The 18,671-nt window shown below is 35.3% G+C and overlaps 1 protein-coding gene across 1 annotated transcript in view; it reads left to right on the top strand.

The window, feature by feature from the left end:
* Positions 1 to 18,671, top strand: part of LRP1B (LDL receptor related protein 1B) — a 482,733-nt gene that overhangs the window by 203,992 nt on the left and 260,070 nt on the right. Inside the window, exons 16-21 of the mRNA XM_075511235.1 lie at positions 2,722 to 2,847; positions 4,721 to 4,837; positions 8,518 to 8,598; positions 9,917 to 10,084; positions 11,966 to 12,148; positions 17,971 to 18,171. Coding sequence (XP_075367350.1) covers positions 2,722 to 2,847; positions 4,721 to 4,837; positions 8,518 to 8,598; positions 9,917 to 10,084; positions 11,966 to 12,148; positions 17,971 to 18,171 — 876 coding nt within the window. The remainder of the gene's footprint in view (positions 1 to 2,721; positions 2,848 to 4,720; positions 4,838 to 8,517; positions 8,599 to 9,916; positions 10,085 to 11,965; positions 12,149 to 17,970; positions 18,172 to 18,671) is intronic.

Below are 18,671 nucleotides of genomic sequence, written 5' to 3'. Positions count from 1 at the left end.
TGCCCAGAGAGGTTGTGGAGTTTCTGTCTATGGAGATACTTATATGGACATGGTTCTGAGAAACCTGCTCTAGTTGGCCCTGCTTGAGCAAGGCATTAGACTAGGTAACCTCAACAGGTCCCTTCCAACCTTAAACATTTCTGTGATTCTGTAATGTATTTCTTAAAAAAAAAAAAAAAAAAAACAAAAAAAAAAAAACAAAAACAAAAAAATCCAAAACAAACCACACCCAAAAAACCCCCACCCCTAAAAAACCAAACACCCCACACACACTCTTCCAGTTTTAAATTAGATGTACTTTGTCTTTAAAAATACAGTTTTACTAGAGCTGTATTTTTTTGCTATAGAGGAGTCCCAACGTTGAAATGAAAAAATAATAGAAAACATACCAATTACATATCTGTGTCATTCCTGGAAGATAGTTGGGTAGCCTGCTATAAAACTAAAGTTGCAGCAGTGAAAATTCCTTTTCTTACATGGTTTGTCACAATGCTCTTTCTATCATTAGATCATTTCTCTAAGCCAGATCTCCTTTACTGAAATGAAAATACATTTTTTTTTGCTATTAATCGTAGGCATGAAGAACTGATACACTCTTCTACTGTGCAGCTTTGTTCTATGTGTCTGAAAACTCTTATCATAGTCTCTCATTCTTATCTCTTTGAGACAAAACAGCTCTAATCTGTTCTTTTTCCCCAGTAGATTATGGGGTTTTTTTAGATTTCATTGCTCTTTTCGGAACTTTGCCAAGTGATCCTAGGGATTGGATGTCCAAAACTAGATGTATGTTCTTCTGCTGAGGCCTTTCTGAAGATGGTTAGGCTGAGAGAATGTGTTTGTGAGGGTTGATAGTCCTGTTTATACATCCTGGGGTAAATCTTCCCTGCTTCACGCTGGCCTGATGTTGCTGATAGATCCTGAGCTTGTGATCCTCTGTAATGCCTAGTTCTTTTTCTGTATGGCTGTTACATAGCCAGTTTGGGGTGTTTTTCCTGCATTTATGTATTTTTGATAGCTCCATATAGTAGTCATTACTGATTTCAATCCTAATTCTTTTCAAAACATTTGTCCAGTTCTGAATTGTAGTGCTTACTAACATTTTATTTTAATACCAGGGATTCTTACACTTCAATGAGGAGCTCAACTAATAAAGACAGTGAGAAAGAAAATCTTTTGGCAGAGTTAACTTGATTCTCATTTAAATTAGTGTAATTTAGACCAAGTCATTGATCAAAGCTTGTAATTCTCAGAGGATTTATACAGATATAAATGAAATCATAATCTGGTCCCAAATCTGTATGTGATACATAGTTTAAGTGGCCAGTATGATAACAGTAATCTCTTTTCAGCAGTTGCTATAGTAACTTCAATAGTTCTTTTTGACTTAGTCTGAAATATTTGCAGTTATGAATAGAATACACACACAGCATGTTAGTAAATATATGAGCAAAAACTTAACTACCATTTAAAACAATATCTATGTGTAATATTGAAGTCAGATTTTAGAAAAAAAAGTGTTCAATTTTTAATTTTATTACATGGATGATAACAGTTTTGTTCTCCAGTCACATTGCAAAGTAGGTTCCCTCATAAGTATTATGAGACTTGGAATACCTTTCTGCTCAGATTACTAATTAATCTTTACTTCCAGTGTTCCTGTACCCTCCACACAAAACACTTATGAAGGGTTCATGTGCTATTGATATCACACTCGCTCGGTGTTGTTTTCAATAGGAAGAATAGGCAGAAAGGTCAAAGACAAAAGCTACTGAAATGTCAAGGATAAGCCTGCAAGACGTCCTTTCATTTTAAATACCGTTTGTTTCCAGATATATGTTAAACTTTAAAAAGAGACTGTGGATGGCTGAGTAGGTGGAAAATAGCTTGAGATTATTTTTAACACAGCATTTGAAACTGTGTATAGTTTACTGCTCTTGTGTAGATCAAGGTTAGGAAGATCTGCTGAAAATAGATCTTGTTATTGGCATGGAAGAAGCAGGTCATATATACTTAACTACAGCTGCAAGAGCAGGCCCATAGTATTTACATAATTGCTGTGCTTTCAGTCTTCATCCTTCCCATGATATTTGGTAGCTAGCAAAAGCATGTTTGTGAGATACTTTGTTCACTCTTGAATACCAGGGTTTTTTGTCGGTTTTATACTGTGTTGCCTATTTCACTTTTTGACACCTACAATTTCATGGTGACTAAACAGCGGATCTATATGTGGCTATTGACAGTAATGTGCATCATTTTAGAAGCATTTTGTAACCTGCCCAAATCCCTGCTCACTGTGGTATAATATTTTGGATACACACTTAGCAACTTGCATCTGTTCCCTTTGGTGTTCTGTTTATATGCACTTCAGTTTGCAAACCTCATCACATTGATAAAATGTGATCAAGGACATTTTTCTATAAGGAAATAGCAACATTGTAAAATGCTGCTACCTTTTATCACCTAGTAGTTAATAGAAGAGGATCTCCATATTGACAGTAGTATGATAGGAGACTCTTTAATACGTATTGTTTAATTTATGATTGAAATACTGCAATATTTTTTAATTAACTGGTTTGCTGAACAATTTTCATATCATGGTGATTATATATACAGGATAACCATACTAACTGCATCACCAGGAAATACCATTTAATGTATTATTTTCAGCTGTTCTTCTCTGATATTTTTCTTAGGAAAAAACCTCTCTTTTTTTCTCCCCAGTCAATCATAGTTGTCCTGATGATCAGTTTAAGTGCCAAAATAATCGCTGCATTCCCAAGAGGTGGCTTTGTGATGGAGCTAATGATTGTGGTAATAATGAGGATGAATCAAATAAAACCTGTGCAGGTAAAAATTTTACTTGGTTGTGCGTACAAGTTCTCTAACTCCAGTTCCATAAACAGTTCAAGACTACCCTGAACTGAACTGAACCAGTCTGCTACTAGTAATCTGATTATTGTCATTTTAAATTAATTCAGATTTTGATGCCACTAAGGCTGGAATACAAATTATATTTTACTCAATCCTTATGCTTGACTATGCTTTCCAAAGTAATTCAGCACTTAATCTATCCATATGTGCTGACTGTCAAAGCACTGCTTAGGTACAAACTTCTCCCTGCTAAATCTTTTTTGGCAGTTAGAATTTTGTTTGTTAACACGCTGTGATGAGTGCCGTGTCACTAGTGAATTTTATTTTATGCTGACAAAAGCATAATTGATTATTCAGTTTCCCCTTGGTAGCTTGAAATTGTTTTCATTTGTAAGTTATTAACTGTATAGTGGATTTTTAAGGAAATACCAAGATGAAGATTGTTTACTGCAATAAATCATGGAGTTCCAAATCTGTCCTTTGCTTATATGGAAGTGATATTTAGTGCTTGTCGGTAGAGTACACTAAACAGTCATTACATATCTGATGTACAAAATATCAGACATCAATAAGCTGATGACTGTTTTAAACTGAAATGCAGTGATAGCATACATTGTGTATTAAAATATTCCCTGAAGTCATTTTCCTTTATTTAAATTTTAATATGTGTAATAAGCTGTTCACTTTGTTACTTGTGTGGTTTGGCTAAAAGCCCTCTAGTGCAAATGCAGACCTATAGTGTCCATATCACCTCTACAGTATTATTGCAGAGTGTAATACATCTTGATCAACTGTTTTCTTGTAGGATGTCTGATTTGAAGACCATATTTTACATCCCTATATCAGTTGGCTGTGGATTGAATTTTGTATTTTTGTTTTTCCTTTTGTTCCTGCAGTGCCAAACACTATACATGTTTAAAAAAATACTTCCTTGAAATATTTTAAATTTCTGTTCTTCTATTGTATTTTGGGCTATTTCTATGAAGAAAAAGGAAAATGGTGATTGAGAATAGCAATTGAAGAAGTGTTCTTTTGATCATTGGTGTTTCTGATGTATCAGTCATTTTTTTTAAAGTGTGGAATCACATATAGATAAACTCTAAAAGCTTAACTTTGGAATAAAAATCTGTGTCGCTATCATTGGCATTGTAGTTATAGGTTCACATTTTGAATAAACAAAATTATAAGTAATGTGAGTTTTATATGTTAGATTTTTATTGGAGTCTTACTGTTCATCAGCTTTCAAAGTAATTTATGTAGTTACATAGCATGATTTCTTTCAGTGATCTTTACTTCTTCAGAAGAAAGACATACATCACTTCCTTTAATGGATCATTACAGTTGTGTATTTGCAAAGGCAAAGATTCTAAGAACTGTGAGGCCAGGCACATGACACACATGCTATATTACCATTTTTCTGTGTAAATATGAATCTCACTAGATCATTGCTTATGTTATGCAATACAATTTGTTAAAATTCCAATTGTAAGTTAGGCATTTTTATGCCCTGATTTTTGTCTACTTCAACAGTAGCACTAATGTTATTTTATCAAACATTAATGCTCTTCTACCATCTAGTTTTGTACAATTACATATAAAACTTCATGTTCTCATATGTTGAAGAAACCACTAAGAATTCTACATAACAGAGGTAGAACACAGTCCTGCAGGTGACCTCAATTTTCTCTGAAATCGAAGGAGGTGAATGATATTTAGTCAGATCAGGTAAAACGTGCAGCAGGCCAGGAGATGCCCTCCAGACTTACAAATTCTACATCAGCCATGCACCAAGAGACCTAACAGATTTAGTCCATTTCCCTTGCATTTTTGGAGTGTTTTGTCTTGACAGCAAGAACGTGTCAGGTTGACCAGTTTTCTTGTGGGAATGGACGCTGCATTCCGACATCATGGCTATGTGACAGGGAGGATGACTGTGGTGATGAAACCGATGAAATGACATCCTGTGGTAAGTAAATTTTCTTTTTGGGGAAAAAAGTAGAGTTATTCTATAAAAAGTTAAACATATAAGGATCTCTTTTCACGTGAACGGACAGATAGAAAAAGTATGAGGGGCCTTTTTGTTTTTATATGTACTGATAATATTATTTCTGAAATGGCAAATATAATTTTTTTGATTAATAAATAAACCCAAAGCAAAGGCTGCATTTTCTATTAATGAGTTTTTAACTACAATACCAAATATGCAGATCAGGCAACTTAACACTTTTCTAATTTACAGCCCATTATCAAATACTGTCACCCTCAAAAATTGACATTTATCTTGGCGGCATACCTCTTCACATGGGCCTCCTCAGCATATTCCAGATGTCAACAAAATCAGACTGTGTCAAGTCTGAACAGAAGGATGTTTTGATGTAGTATTTTGCAGAAAAAATTAGTCTTCCTTGATTAGATCATGAGAGCGAATCAGCAGCTCTGCTGACTGCTGCTTTACTGAACTATTGCGAAGAGAGGTGCACTCTAATCAGCTGCTTCCAAACAATTAAGGTTTTTATAAGTCAGCATGACTGCCTTCATCTGTTTGGCAGGTCACAGGTAACTGCTGTGAGTCTGAGAGCAAAAGGGTCAATGAGCTGTCTGCAAAATATTGTATTAGGGTGTTCCCTGTTTACAAGGTAATATTTATGATATTATTTGACTTACTAATATGAATTAGTAAGTGTGTCGCAGTATAATACGATATGTTTCTGAAATGACTTTTCAAGAGTTTTCAAGAAAGAATGCTGACTGATTATTTTAGTAGCATCAACCATGTAAACATGAAGTGACAGGTTGTGCACTAAAGAATTAAAATCTGAAGTGTACTTGTTGGGATACTTAGTAGTTAGACCTGTATTTTTCTCAGATATAGCTGATATTCTAACTTGATTCACAGTTACAAAAATATATTGTTTCTTAATCAAAATCAAAGTATGAAAGCAATGTAGTTGATAAAACGTTACCTTTTTTTTCTTTTTTGAAACTTCTTACTGCTGTAAAACTTTTCAGTAGACTTATTAGAATTCTATTACTTATAAGCCATTTTTCTGGGAAAATCTCAATACACTGAAGCGCTTGCAGTGGAGAGCGAGAAAAAAATAGAAAGTAAATGCATAAATGAAAGTCATAGGCTGACACCATGATGCCCTGTGTTCCATAAACATAAATCTCCAGGACCTCAATTACCAGCGAATCTATGGAAGGCAACATGTAGGATCCAATCAGTAAATTCTGTTGATCCCTAATCCCTTAAGTTTGTTTAATTTTGAATTATTCATGACTGGCAACCAGCTAATACCCATTAGTTGAGTTTACATTGTTACTTTTTAAGTCCATATGTAATTCTCAGCATCTCCTTCTATAACGGCATTCAAGATTTCTCAGGATTTTTACATGTAAATAGTTATGTTTCCTGGAATATTCACCTGCTTTCTCTTGTCTTATTTCGTATTACTTTCTTCCTCTTTCTTCTCTTAATAGTGATATAAACCAGAAAAAAAGAAAGCTAATTTTATATTGACAGTAATTGATATCTGATCAGTTACTTCAAAATAGATTAAATATTTGATAAAATCTAAATCAAAATAAAATCATTATGTGAGTGAAAATGAGAGTATTATTAAGGTAGACTTCTAATTGCCATGCTTCAAATCAGGTAAGTTCTGTTGTGTACGGAGGTAGAAGAGGTGCTCCCAGTGGATTCGTTTTAATTTGTTTCTGTCTCTTTATACAGGTCTTGGGTAGACAGATGAACATAAAGACAATAAAGTCATGAAGGCATTCATGTATGGAAAAGGGGAAAATTACATTTAATATAAGAGTTAAACTTGTAGAAAAGTTATTGAATAGCTGGAAAGCAAAATTAAAAATCACTTTCAGCTTTGCTTGAAACACTTAAGGCATATATTGTAGCTAAGTACCATCGTACTTGCGCGTCTACCTTATTTGTCTTGGAACAGATTTTTGTTGTCACTGTAACGTGTTCCCCCATGAAAACAGCTTTTTTTTTTTTTTTTAATTTAACAACAAGCAAAAAAAATCTAGGAGTAATTGACAAAGTGTTGTCATCAGTGTTAACTTTTCTTCCCACCCTTTTCTTGTGTTGAAGAAGAATCACTTCTGTCTTATGATGTTCTTGGTGATTTCTAAATTTTACTATTTGATGCAGCTGGTTTGGTTTGGTGCTTCATGCGTGACTTCTTTTTAAACCAAACTTTCCCTGAGCTTCTGAAAAAAAAAAACAAACCCAAAAACAAAAAACCCCAAGCTTTTGAGATAACTGTAAAACATTTTCTGCACCAAAGACTGCAAGAGACAGCAAACCTGAGTCAGTTCATTGACTAAATATTTCAGTTCTTTTCCTAAGGAAATGTTACGTTTATTCAGCATGTTTAAAAAGTTTAGAAAAACCCTTCACTACAGGCTAATTACATGGCTTAATTGTCAAAATATTTGTGAAGTTTAGCTTTATCGGCTCAGTTGTAAGAGCACTAGAACAACCCAATGTAGTTAGAGCAGCCGAATAAGGAATATACTTGGGAGAGTTGTTCTAATCTTGGGCAGTTTTGGTGTGGCTGACAGGCCATCTTGGTGTGGCTACACACCATCTTGGACATTTCTTTCTCTTGCATTTAGGATGTACTGTGTAGGAACTTCCAGCCCGAAATCCTTCAGTGAAGGGCAAACTTGCCTTTAAGTAGCAGTTCAGGCAGATTGTTCATGCTGTCGTCTTTGGTTTGCATTAGGTATCAGTTACTGAGAGGTGTCTTATTCTCTTGATGGTCTGTGTAGAGAATTTAGGCTCCTCCTTATTCCTTTTGAATCAAGTTAGACTTTCAGATTGTTTCCTATGAATTGCCAGGTTTTGTAAAGTAGATCTTGTACTTTCCAAACTGAATGGGTACAAGCACTGTTTAACATGTCAATGGTATGAAGGCACATGCCTAGCTATGGCATTGGTTTTAGAAGAAAAAGAAGTCTGAAAAAATTCAAGTTGTTCTATGCAGAAGCATATTAGACAATTATAAAAACAAATCTCTGTGTGTAATATAGATGAGTTTCTATGAATGATATTATCTCAGTTTTCTACTACTTTTTCGGGAATGCTTGGAGGAAATGATTGTAAATACTGATATTTTAATTTTGGATTTTATTATGTCAGTGTACAATAACTTTATTTCTTGACTGTTCTTTTGCTTGGTACTCAACCTTCTCATTTTATAGTCTTCCATTTCCTGTCTTTTACTGGCAGTGTTATTGCAATTGGAGAACTTTTTTATATAAACAAACACATTGAAAGTACGGTTTGTATCAGTCGTCAAGCTATAATTAGTTGTAAATATTAGCAAGCTTAGTGGCAAAGACAGCCCTGGTCTGATGGGAATAGAGGACCATGTTATATGACACAGAATAATGCATTTCAGTGGTCCATGTTGAGGAAGGATAGGGTTTGGGCTAGTATTGACAGTTAAAAGCCTTTTTATCCTCTCTTTTTGGTCTCACCTTTTTCTCCTCTCCAGATATCTGGCAGGTGCAAATGTTTGATACAATACACTTGTGTAATTCATGCATGTAGGAGGGTGGAAGAATATTACTGAAAAGGATATACATTAAATAGCTTTTATTTCCTTTTGAACACTTTTACAGAATTCCCAACATGTGAGCCACTAACTCAATTTATATGCAAAAATGGAAGATGCATTAGCAGCAAATGGCTGTGTGATTCAGGCAAGTATCAAGTGTTCCATATCTGAAATTAATGTGGTAGATATTTATGTAAATATTGCTTTCATACTCTTTTCTTCTGAGATTGATATTTCCAGTTTGGCTTGTAAATTGTCAGAGAATAAGTATAGTATGTTTAAATTACTGACCTGACCTAGAAAGCGGCAATATTGATGCTTCATATAAGGAATGATGCAGTGGATATGGTAATAGTTACAAATAGTATATTCTGTAGAATGAAGTGTGATGTAAACTTTCGTTATTTAAAAAAAAAAAAAGAAGCTAAGCTATTGCTTATGAAAGTATATTCTACTTTTAGAAAACAAAATAGTTCCAGTGACCAAAATATCTGATTTTTTGTTTTTTTGTGGGCAAGTTCAGCTTAATAAATAGCATCCCTCAAGAGGGAAGGCCAGGAAGACTTTACAATGTAGTTATTTCTTTTGTCTGAAATAATACGTATTTGAATGACAGGTGTTCAAATGAACCTGTTCTCGGAGCTTGTAATGTGGGAGTGATGTCAGGCCAATCCAAATAATATTGGGTTGGTTCTTCATCCACCATAGCATTTGATATTACTATAATTTCATGAGGCTGACAGGAATTCATAACTGTACATGGACAGATTCCCCATATTATCAGGGTGCTTACTGAAATTCTGTGCACGACACCCTTTAGTGTTTATCTAACATATTTATCTTTTCCCTCCCTTGGAAATCACATTTGAATTATGGGAATTGCCTTAAGATTGTTGTAATGATCACAACGTTAGAGTAATGAGAAACTACATTCCACCCTTATTTATATGCTGCCATCTTTCTCCACCTTGCACTGTTGCAAGTACATGGAAACAACATTTGTAATACTATTGAAAAGAAATTCTGACATCACATTTTCATTTTGGTTTATATGGAGCACTGTGTGTGTACTTAACTATCTAAGTTAACTTAACTAATCACTGAGAAAAAAGTAAAACCACTGTGTTTGGAAGCCTGTAGTTACACACGACTGAAGAAATGAAGAAAATCTACAGCCATCTCATGCTTGTGATTGAATGGTGTCTGTGATTGAATAACTGTGAATAAGTGTGAGGATTTAGACTATCCAAAGTGACAGAGAGTCAAGTGGTGTTGGTAAATTAGAGCTAAGGAATATCTTGCATTAGAAATAATTTTACCATATGCCTGTGGGCAGTAAACATATTATTTTATTTACTGCACTTTATTTTTCTCTTGCCTTTTTGGAAATATCTTTTTGTCCTCACGTCTTTTACTCAGATTTTTTTTATCTTTTAAAATAATGAAAAAATTAATATTTGCAGATGATGACTGTGGTGATGGAAGTGATGAACTGGGCTGTGTTCACTCGTGTTCTGCTGATCAGTTCAGATGTTATAATGGTAGATGTATCCCAAGTCATTGGGCGTGCGATGGTGACAATGACTGTGGAGATTTCAGTGATGAAACCAAAACAAACTGCAGCAAGGAAGGTTAGCTATTTTTTTCTTCCCACATTTTAATACTTATAAACACAGAGAATACTTTATTATAAATACAGAGGACCTGTCTTCAGTCAATGGAAAAAGAGAAAATGCTTTTAACCTTGGTAAAGGTTGGAACGGAAAATATGTCAAGTGTAATATCATAATACAGAAGTGTATCATAGAAGAAGAATGCATTTGAAAACAAAATGGATATTATACTGAGATAAGCTTTGTAGTTTTACTTTACTGAATTATGCTAAATATGATGTTTGTCCTTTTACAGAGATGCATGCTGCCTAGATAAAGAGGCAGTAAGCAGCATTCCTTAAATTGCCATTTATATTTTCTGGGGTTTTTTTAATGCAGTAACACTCTCATTTTTGTGGGATCCAAGTTTTTTTGTTTTGTTTTAGTAGTGTTACTGAAACATAAAAATGTTATAACAAACGACAGTTTAAATGCCATACATTGTATTTATTTGGGTGGGGAGAGAAGGGGAGGATGCTTGTAGCAAAGGATGAAGAATAATCAGATAAGAATGAGGGAATATTTTTCTCTCCTATTTTTCTCATCGTGATTCTTCCACAACAAAGTAATTGTACACGATTTTATTGGTTCTTTTTCATGAGTTTATATTCTAAATCTAGCAGCAGACCTCATACAAATAGATGAATTAGCAGAATGCTGTGCATGAGTAGTGTGAAGTCCTTAATTTTTATATATTTACAAAATTTATTATTATTATTTGTCTGTATCAAATTAATTGGTCTGGAACTAAACTACTCACTTCCCCCCCTGTTCATGTCCATCTCAGAGCTTAAAGTCCTGCTCTGCCTTTTTATACAATACCATGTTGTGTTGGGATTTGCACCACTGTCTCTGAAATAGCACTGTTTTACAGTTATTGTTAGTTCATCCATCTTCTGCGTCCTGCTCTGCTACATGATCTACACTTCTTGTCCAGCAACTTGTCTTTGTTTTATTTACGATAGAATGCAAGAATGCAGATTATTTAGAAAAAAAAAAAACCAACAAGGCAACTTTTAATAAAATAAACCATATATTTGTACACAGTGCTGTAAGAATGTATTCAAATAATGCTTTTTGGTACAAACAGGAATGTATAGGTTTATCATTACTTTAAAGTGCATGTTATTGTCATTAGTATGTCATGAAATACTAGAAGTACTCACAGTGGTAATAGTTTGGGAAAAAGAGGGCAAGGATAAAGTTGAAAAGGCCACCATCTAGAAAATACTTAGAGAATTAAGTATGTAATGAATAATTAAAATCACATAGTTACTGTGTTTTGAAACATTCAAGACTGATTCCATAGCTGCGCTGAACAGAAGTTCATTGCTGTGGAATACAGAAAGGCTACAACTAGTCTGCCAGTGCTGTAATGGCACAAGCCAGGCAGGTGTCGGGGCCAGAACTCGTGTCAGAGCAGAGGCGTGACCTTTCATGTTTTGTGAACTAGGAGATGGACCTTGTTGGAAAAAAGAGGAGAATGAAGAAGGAGGAGGGAATGTAGCTTGAGGGTGAGAGGCAGCGCTTACGAAGCACCAGGAAAACTTCATCAGCCTTGGCCCTCCTTACGTCTCCAAATTCATTCCTGTCTGACAGCTGTGCAAAAAAACCAAAAATTGGAATTTACCGTGAGCCTGTGGTGGAGGGAGGAGTGAAGGGAGTGAGCAGGATAAGAAAGAGCTTATCTGAAGCTTGTGTTGGAGTGATGAGTTACAAAGAAATAGTGAGTTTTGAGTGTTATACCTGGGGACTCTGATTTTGGCTTTCGTTAGGAAGGGGGATTCTAAGTCATTGTAGACTTGGCATGGAAAAAACTCACATAAGCAAGTTCTTCAATGTAATTCTTATTTTCCTAAGAAACTCCCTCTCCTGGAAGATGCAATGGGAAGGAATTTCAGTGCAGTCCTGATGGGAACTGTGTTCCTGAGCTGTGGCGCTGTGATGGAGAAAAGGACTGTGAAGATGGTAGTGACGAAAAAGGCTGTAATGGAACTATACGACTGTGTGATGAAAAAACAAAGTTCTCCTGCAAGAGTACAGGTATGTGCTTGCAGATACGTTTTGCTCTCGTTTACTCATTGTGTGTCTGTCTGTCTGTGTGATTTGATCACATATCTACTATATGAATACTGCTTTTAATGTTTAATACTACTGAGGTGATGTTACTTATTGTACTCATACCAGGAAAATAATATTAATATACTTCCCCTAACCTGTTTTCTGATTTACAATATAAAATGGATGGGTTTTGAGATTACTTAAAGCTGAAACTGTTCTGTATGATAGTACATCAAACCAAATACTTAAATGTAGCTTTTAATAGTACTTCAAAGTCCAGGCATTTTCTTCTATTTTCCATCTTTGGCCCTAGAAGTGAGTTGATTGAAATAGTATAAAGTAATTAGCTAGAAGACTTCAAAGAATAATAACTACAGCACTGGAAATTCGAACTGCAATTTATTGGAAGAAAAATACATTCTTTGAGAATGTTTAAAATCAAATTTTGCTAAGTATACTTCATTAAAAAAATGTGAAAAGAATGTGATGATCTTTACATGAGGAAATTTTGCAAAGTAATGCTTAGATGGAACATTTTCTTAAGGGACGGTCCAGTTAAGGAAAAAATTAATATATGTCAGCATTGTATTAATCTTTTTTACAATTTCTTCCAAAGCTTAATGAAATATTGGGGGTAAAATAACTTTTAAAAGCAAAATTTAATTCAGGATATAATAAGTAGTAATATTGTTGCCATTAGGCAACTATAATTATTACAGGAAAGGAGAATCCATTCTAATGCCTGTGTTATACCTAAGCATGATAAATGTTGCAGTCTAGTTATGTGAGCTCTGTCCAAAAGTATTTGTGAACGTGTATGGATGCAATAAGATACTTTATTCAAATCTACAGTGTGAACAGAGTTCATTTTTAATACATAAACTACTTTAGGATGTCTTAGAAATGCTTGGAGGTTTGCTGCTACTTGGATTTTATAGAAATCATAATGTCCAGATAAATAAATACGGAATACTGAATTTTGTCTAAACAAAACATTTCCTTTTGTGTTCTCACAGTTTCCATAAAGATGTATAGAACAAGTAGCTGTTAAATGAAATAGCTTCAATAGGTTAAAAGGGATTATTCACTTTTAATAGAATGGTATGTTCCCTGAAATAGACTGATAGAAACCCTGACACAGGAAAAACACTTTTTCCTGCTACTGTCTTTTTCCTAGTGATTAAATGGGGAAAAAGTCTCAAAGTATGCTGCCTCATTATATACTTACCTATGTTTGCAGTTGTGCGCAAGGAAGGCAGTATCTCAGTCGGTTTACAGGATGCAAGATGAAATGTGACTTCTCTAGCTGCCACATATAAATACAGCAAAAAAAATATTTTCATCACACATTTGCTAAATTCAAGGGTATATGGCTTTGATTCAGAGGAAAATGCAATCATGCTTGTTGGTTGTGTGGAAATATCACTTTAGGAATCAGTTGTGACAGTTTCATCCATAATTATTTTTTCTTTCACTATTTTCCTTCCATCAGTCCTGGAAGGAGCAAAGCTGCTGTTCTGGAGGAGGCATGTTGATAATGCATTGGAACAGAAAACAGCAAAAGCAAATTTTTGTTTAGCTACTTTCCAGTTTAATTCCATATGATGGGACAAATGACTAATAATGGTTTTATGAGAAATAGTTTCTGTCGTGATCCTCTCAGGTTTCAGAATAAATGTAATTTTCTCTGTGGATTATTCTAAAGAAATAATACTGTCTGGCTTCCACATTTATGAGATTTGTTCAGATGAGGAGAAATTGGCTAATTCTCACCTTATAGATTGCTAGGTGCTATATCTGATTTCCTAATACAGAATATGATGGGTCTAGGTAGGAATGTGTATATGGGAGGAGGTGAAACAGCCAATACGTTTTGGGGGAAATGACAGTTGGTGAGACCAGTAATGGTGAAATGTTACTGCCCACTTTTTTTGCTTACTTCTTTTTTGTTTTATGACTGTAGATAGTAGATGCAGGTTCTTTCCTTACTGTAGTTTTTGTTGGCTCTGGTTAATCTGTCACAATGCCACAGGCATGTGTGTCATATTACAGCATTCATCAGCCTTCAGCCAAACGTGATTTTTCTGCAGAGAGTAATGGTGGTCTCAAGAACCCATCATATCCATATGAAATTTCTGACTGGAGGGGTGGATTCAGTTGACATTAAAAATTTAAATAAAAAGAAATCATAACAGCAAGTAAACTAGAAAATTATATATGTTGTTCCAATACTGTTTTTATCCTCAGTTCCTGTTATCATTGTTTTCTGTGGTAACAGCTGTCTTCTTTAGGCACTGACATTTTTTCTTCTGTCTCATCCAGGAGACATTTATAAAATCTGCTTTCTACTAAAAGCTTTTAAATACCAGAAATGACCACGTTCTTGAAACAAAGTACTTCAGTCTAAGTCTCAGGTTTGTTCTACAAGACAAGCAAGATCATTGACCATCACAACATTTTGTTAAATACATCAGATTAGAACATTCTTTCATTTTGATAGGAATGAGACACAGTCCATTCCATGGGTTAGGAAGGCATTACAGCTTTAGACAGTAAGTAGTAACTGTAAGAGGAAACTGAATGCAATTAATGCTCCACCAAAGTAGTCTTCCTACAGTTGAATATATAATCAGTCGAAAAACTTACTGGACTCAGTATCCCAACAAAGACTGAACATATAAAAAGTTAATTCTGTTGTACTTGCTAGTATTTGTAAGAAATAAAAAATGTTGGAGAAGCATTTGGATCCAGCTTTGCCACATACTTGTTGCTTCAGAACTTCAGATTCATTACTTTACACATATTTCTTCTGTGTTACACAGAAAAGCTATGGAAAAAAAACCAGCTATATCCATTGAGGCAATTAATTTGTGATGGAATTTACTAAAAAGGTTCCTGGAAACCAAAAATGTGAATTTCAATAAGGAGCAATAAAACAAAAATACTTCAGTGAATTTTAAGTAGTGATTTCAAGACAGTCATAATACTTCATTAAGTCCATCTCTTTAGAATTTTGGCAGAGATTAATTCCTTGTAAGTATATTCTACTTAAGGACATGTCATAGCTATCATAGTGGAAGATGAATCTTTTATTATAAAATATGTCTTCATCAAGAGAAAGGCAGGAAAACTGATTTGCTCTGTAAACATTTGTATGTATAAAAGATTAAAAAACAGATTAGGAGCTCTACTGGAAGCAACGTCAATTTACTCTGGGATCTGGTTAGTTTGCTTGACGTTGGTGTTTTTGATTAGCTTTCATTCTATTGCTGTGTTATAATAATATATAAAATCAATGATCATTTCAAGATAATAATGAATATGGACACTGTTTTGAAACACTTCTGATTGCATGTAAGGATAAACTGCATACATATCATGCATACAACTTTGTTTTCTTGTGTCTGTGCAATTCTGTCTTTTCAGTGTAGGATATTTGGGACTTTGACTATTACAGAAAATGGTGAAAGCTTTTCATTCTAATTGATGCCACTCCCTGTTTAAATTTCCCAGGTGATTTTGCACTGGTGAGGAGGAATTAGGTATAGCGGGAGTGAAAGGCTTAATAAGATTGAAGTACTAAGGGCCCAGGTTCAAGCAATGAAAAGCACTGATAATTACAATCAACTGAGTCACAGCTGAGGTGCATTAGCTCCATGCTTTAGCCAGGCACAGTGTGTGCCCTGGCTGCAGTGGAGCATCTCCTGCCTTACCGCTGCCTGGGGTGTGGCTGGCTTTTTAAGCTTTGGAGTGCGACAGAGCAGGAGCTCTTGGTGGTGAGTTCCCAGAGACCTGAGGGTGACCAGGAAAGGTTAGTGAGAGGCTGAGCAGAGTCTGGGAAGCACACATACCCCATCAGAAAGAGGGTCTTCGATTTACCCCTCGATCGGAGTCTGTGCATCAATCCGCTACACACTGGTAAAATTATGTTCTGTTGTTTGAAACCACACTCACTGTAGTATGATCTTGAAGTTTCATTTCTTGCTTTTCTTCACCAAAAGTGAAAGCAGTCTCACATTTGCCTTGTGAGATGCTACAGAAACATTTTTTTTTCCATTGTTCTTGTTTCACTGTATTTTATTCCATTGTCATTCTGTGAGGACGATGGCACCCTTCCCATTAAAAGAAGACTAAAATATCAAATGAAAAGCATTACGCGAATCTTAAGCAAATGTTTCCTTTAAAGGAAATTGAAATCTGCTGCAGCATTATGGCAGACAGTAGAGTTACAGTTAGGGACAGTTGCTACATTGTGTGGACAGCTGTACAGAATCTATTTTGAGGTGGTTTTATATTGAACTGTGTCATAGGTGATACAGAGTAAAAGACAGCCTGTAGTGAATTTGGCACTGACGTGTATTAAAGAACCAAGGAGATTAGAATTTTACCCTAGTTGATTATTTCACACATCCACTCGCTGGCTTCCCCCACAAAGTCATAATCAGTCTCAATTTCCTATTGGGAAGATCACTGCTAAAGTGGGAAGGTTGGGCAGAAAGTCGTGTCAGTTCATGCTGTGCAACAGTTTGCAGTTACCAGTCTCGGGCATAACCAGCCAGTCCTTGGGCATCCACTAGCATCGCTGTCAATGCATCCACACGTTTCCAGGATCTTCTTTCCCGTTCCAGCCTGATTTTCTCTACCTGAATAGTTTCGAGGCAGAAACATAGTGCAAGATCAGCTTCCTAATCCATGGTTCTACCTGTTAGAATCATAGAATAGAATCACAGAATCATTTAGGTTGGAAAAGACCTTTAAGATCATCTAGTCCAACTGTAAACCTAACACTGCCAAGTCCACCGCTAAACGATGTCCCTAAGTGCCACATCTACACATCTTGTAAATACCTCCAGGGGTTCTGACTCATGAGAGATGTTGTCTCTTTATTAATTGGAGGATTAATTGGAGAATAACGTACATGCCACTTCTGTTCAGCCCAGGTGTTATCAAAATTTACAACCAGCCCCTAGTGGCTGTAGCTAGTAGGTCACAGTTTATGCTTGAGAGTCAAAGAATAGTTTGGGGCAGGAGCACACACACACGCACACCTGTAAGTGGTAGCATTCACAATCTCGGTTATTTTTCACCTATTAAAATCCCTGGCTTGGGTGATTTTAATTTAATACCTGTATGTTTTTTAAAGATCATAACCCCTTTCTCAATCAAAAGACTGTCTTGCATCTCTAAACATTGATGGTCAGCACAGAAGTGGATTTTTTTTTTTCCCCCCTTTTGAGGAGTGAAGGAAATGATCTGAAGCCTGGTTTGGTAAAACTATAATCATGTAAGAAATTTCATCTGCTGTAGTTATTTTGTCTAAAAGCTGATCATTTTTCTGACATAAGCTGGGAATGTATTGCGTATACTTCCTAGAAAGATCTTTGTTTCTCAAACCCATGCGAACAGAAAGTTATATATTGAAACATTGCTCCTATGGAAGGCTGTTGGAGTAGAAGATAAAGGAAGAGAGATGAAGGAAAGCAGAAATTTAAAAAAAATTAAACCATTTTAGTATAATTTGGTATATTTAACAGATTATGAGGATGTGTCCTGCCCATCTGCAGTTCTGTTCAGCATAGAAATAATTAGGATTGATATTGTTTGGAAAATTATAGTGTCAACACTGATATGGATGATGCTTCAGATGTAAGTACACATGCTGGTTTCTTTCTTTTCATCTAAGAGGAAAGTACTATTAATAAAAAAGCATAATAAAGAAAATATATTGTGTAATGTTACTGAAGATTTTTTCTAAAGTTTGCTTCCAGTCTGATTTCCTGTGTTTATTGTCTCTTTTCTCCAAGGGAGATGCATTAGCAAAGCGTGGCTATGTGATGGCGATATTGATTGTGAGGATCAGTCTGATGAGGATAATTGCGAGGGCTATATGTGTGGACCACCAAAATACCCTTGTGCTAATGATACCTCCATCTGCCTACAGCCTGAGAAGCTCTGCAATGGGAGAAGAGATTGTCCTGATGGATCTGATGAAGGCGATCTTTGTGGTACTTCTTTTAGACACATTTTCCTGATTATTCTTGATATTGTCTGTCACAATGCTGTTGAAAAAACAGTTCTCATGTTAATCTTACTGAAATTTTATCACAGTAGCCTATGTGAAGACTTTTATTAAATTTAAATCATACTGGTTTTGTGCTTGAAGTATGTTTGCTTCAAATAAGGGAAAATATAGTTCCTTAGGTAAGTCTTTCATTTCCTGACCCCTTAAAATACTCCTGGAGGTAAACAGTTTCAAAGGCTTGGGTATATATGAAAGGATTTAAGTGAATTTACAGTTCTCTCAAACTGCAGAAGCTTAAGTTGATAGAATCCTGTCAGTAGCTATGTAGGAGTTAATGGAGAAATGCATTGAGATGACTAGGAGGAGTTAACATGTCTCCCTGATGGTGGTGTTGAAAGGATTTCGTGGCACGTCCGACAACGTAGGTTATCTCAGCAAAATTGTATTCAGTATTCAGTAAAAAATGTACAAAAATAATTTTGG

Source organism: Mycteria americana, chromosome 9 (genome assembly GCF_035582795.1).
Source record: "Mycteria americana isolate JAX WOST 10 ecotype Jacksonville Zoo and Gardens chromosome 9, USCA_MyAme_1.0, whole genome shotgun sequence".
In the NCBI taxonomy this organism is placed as follows: domain Eukaryota; kingdom Metazoa; phylum Chordata; class Aves; order Ciconiiformes; family Ciconiidae; genus Mycteria; species Mycteria americana.
The sequence above is the reverse complement of the archived record's forward strand: the minus strand, read 5'-3'. Positions and strand labels throughout refer to the sequence as shown.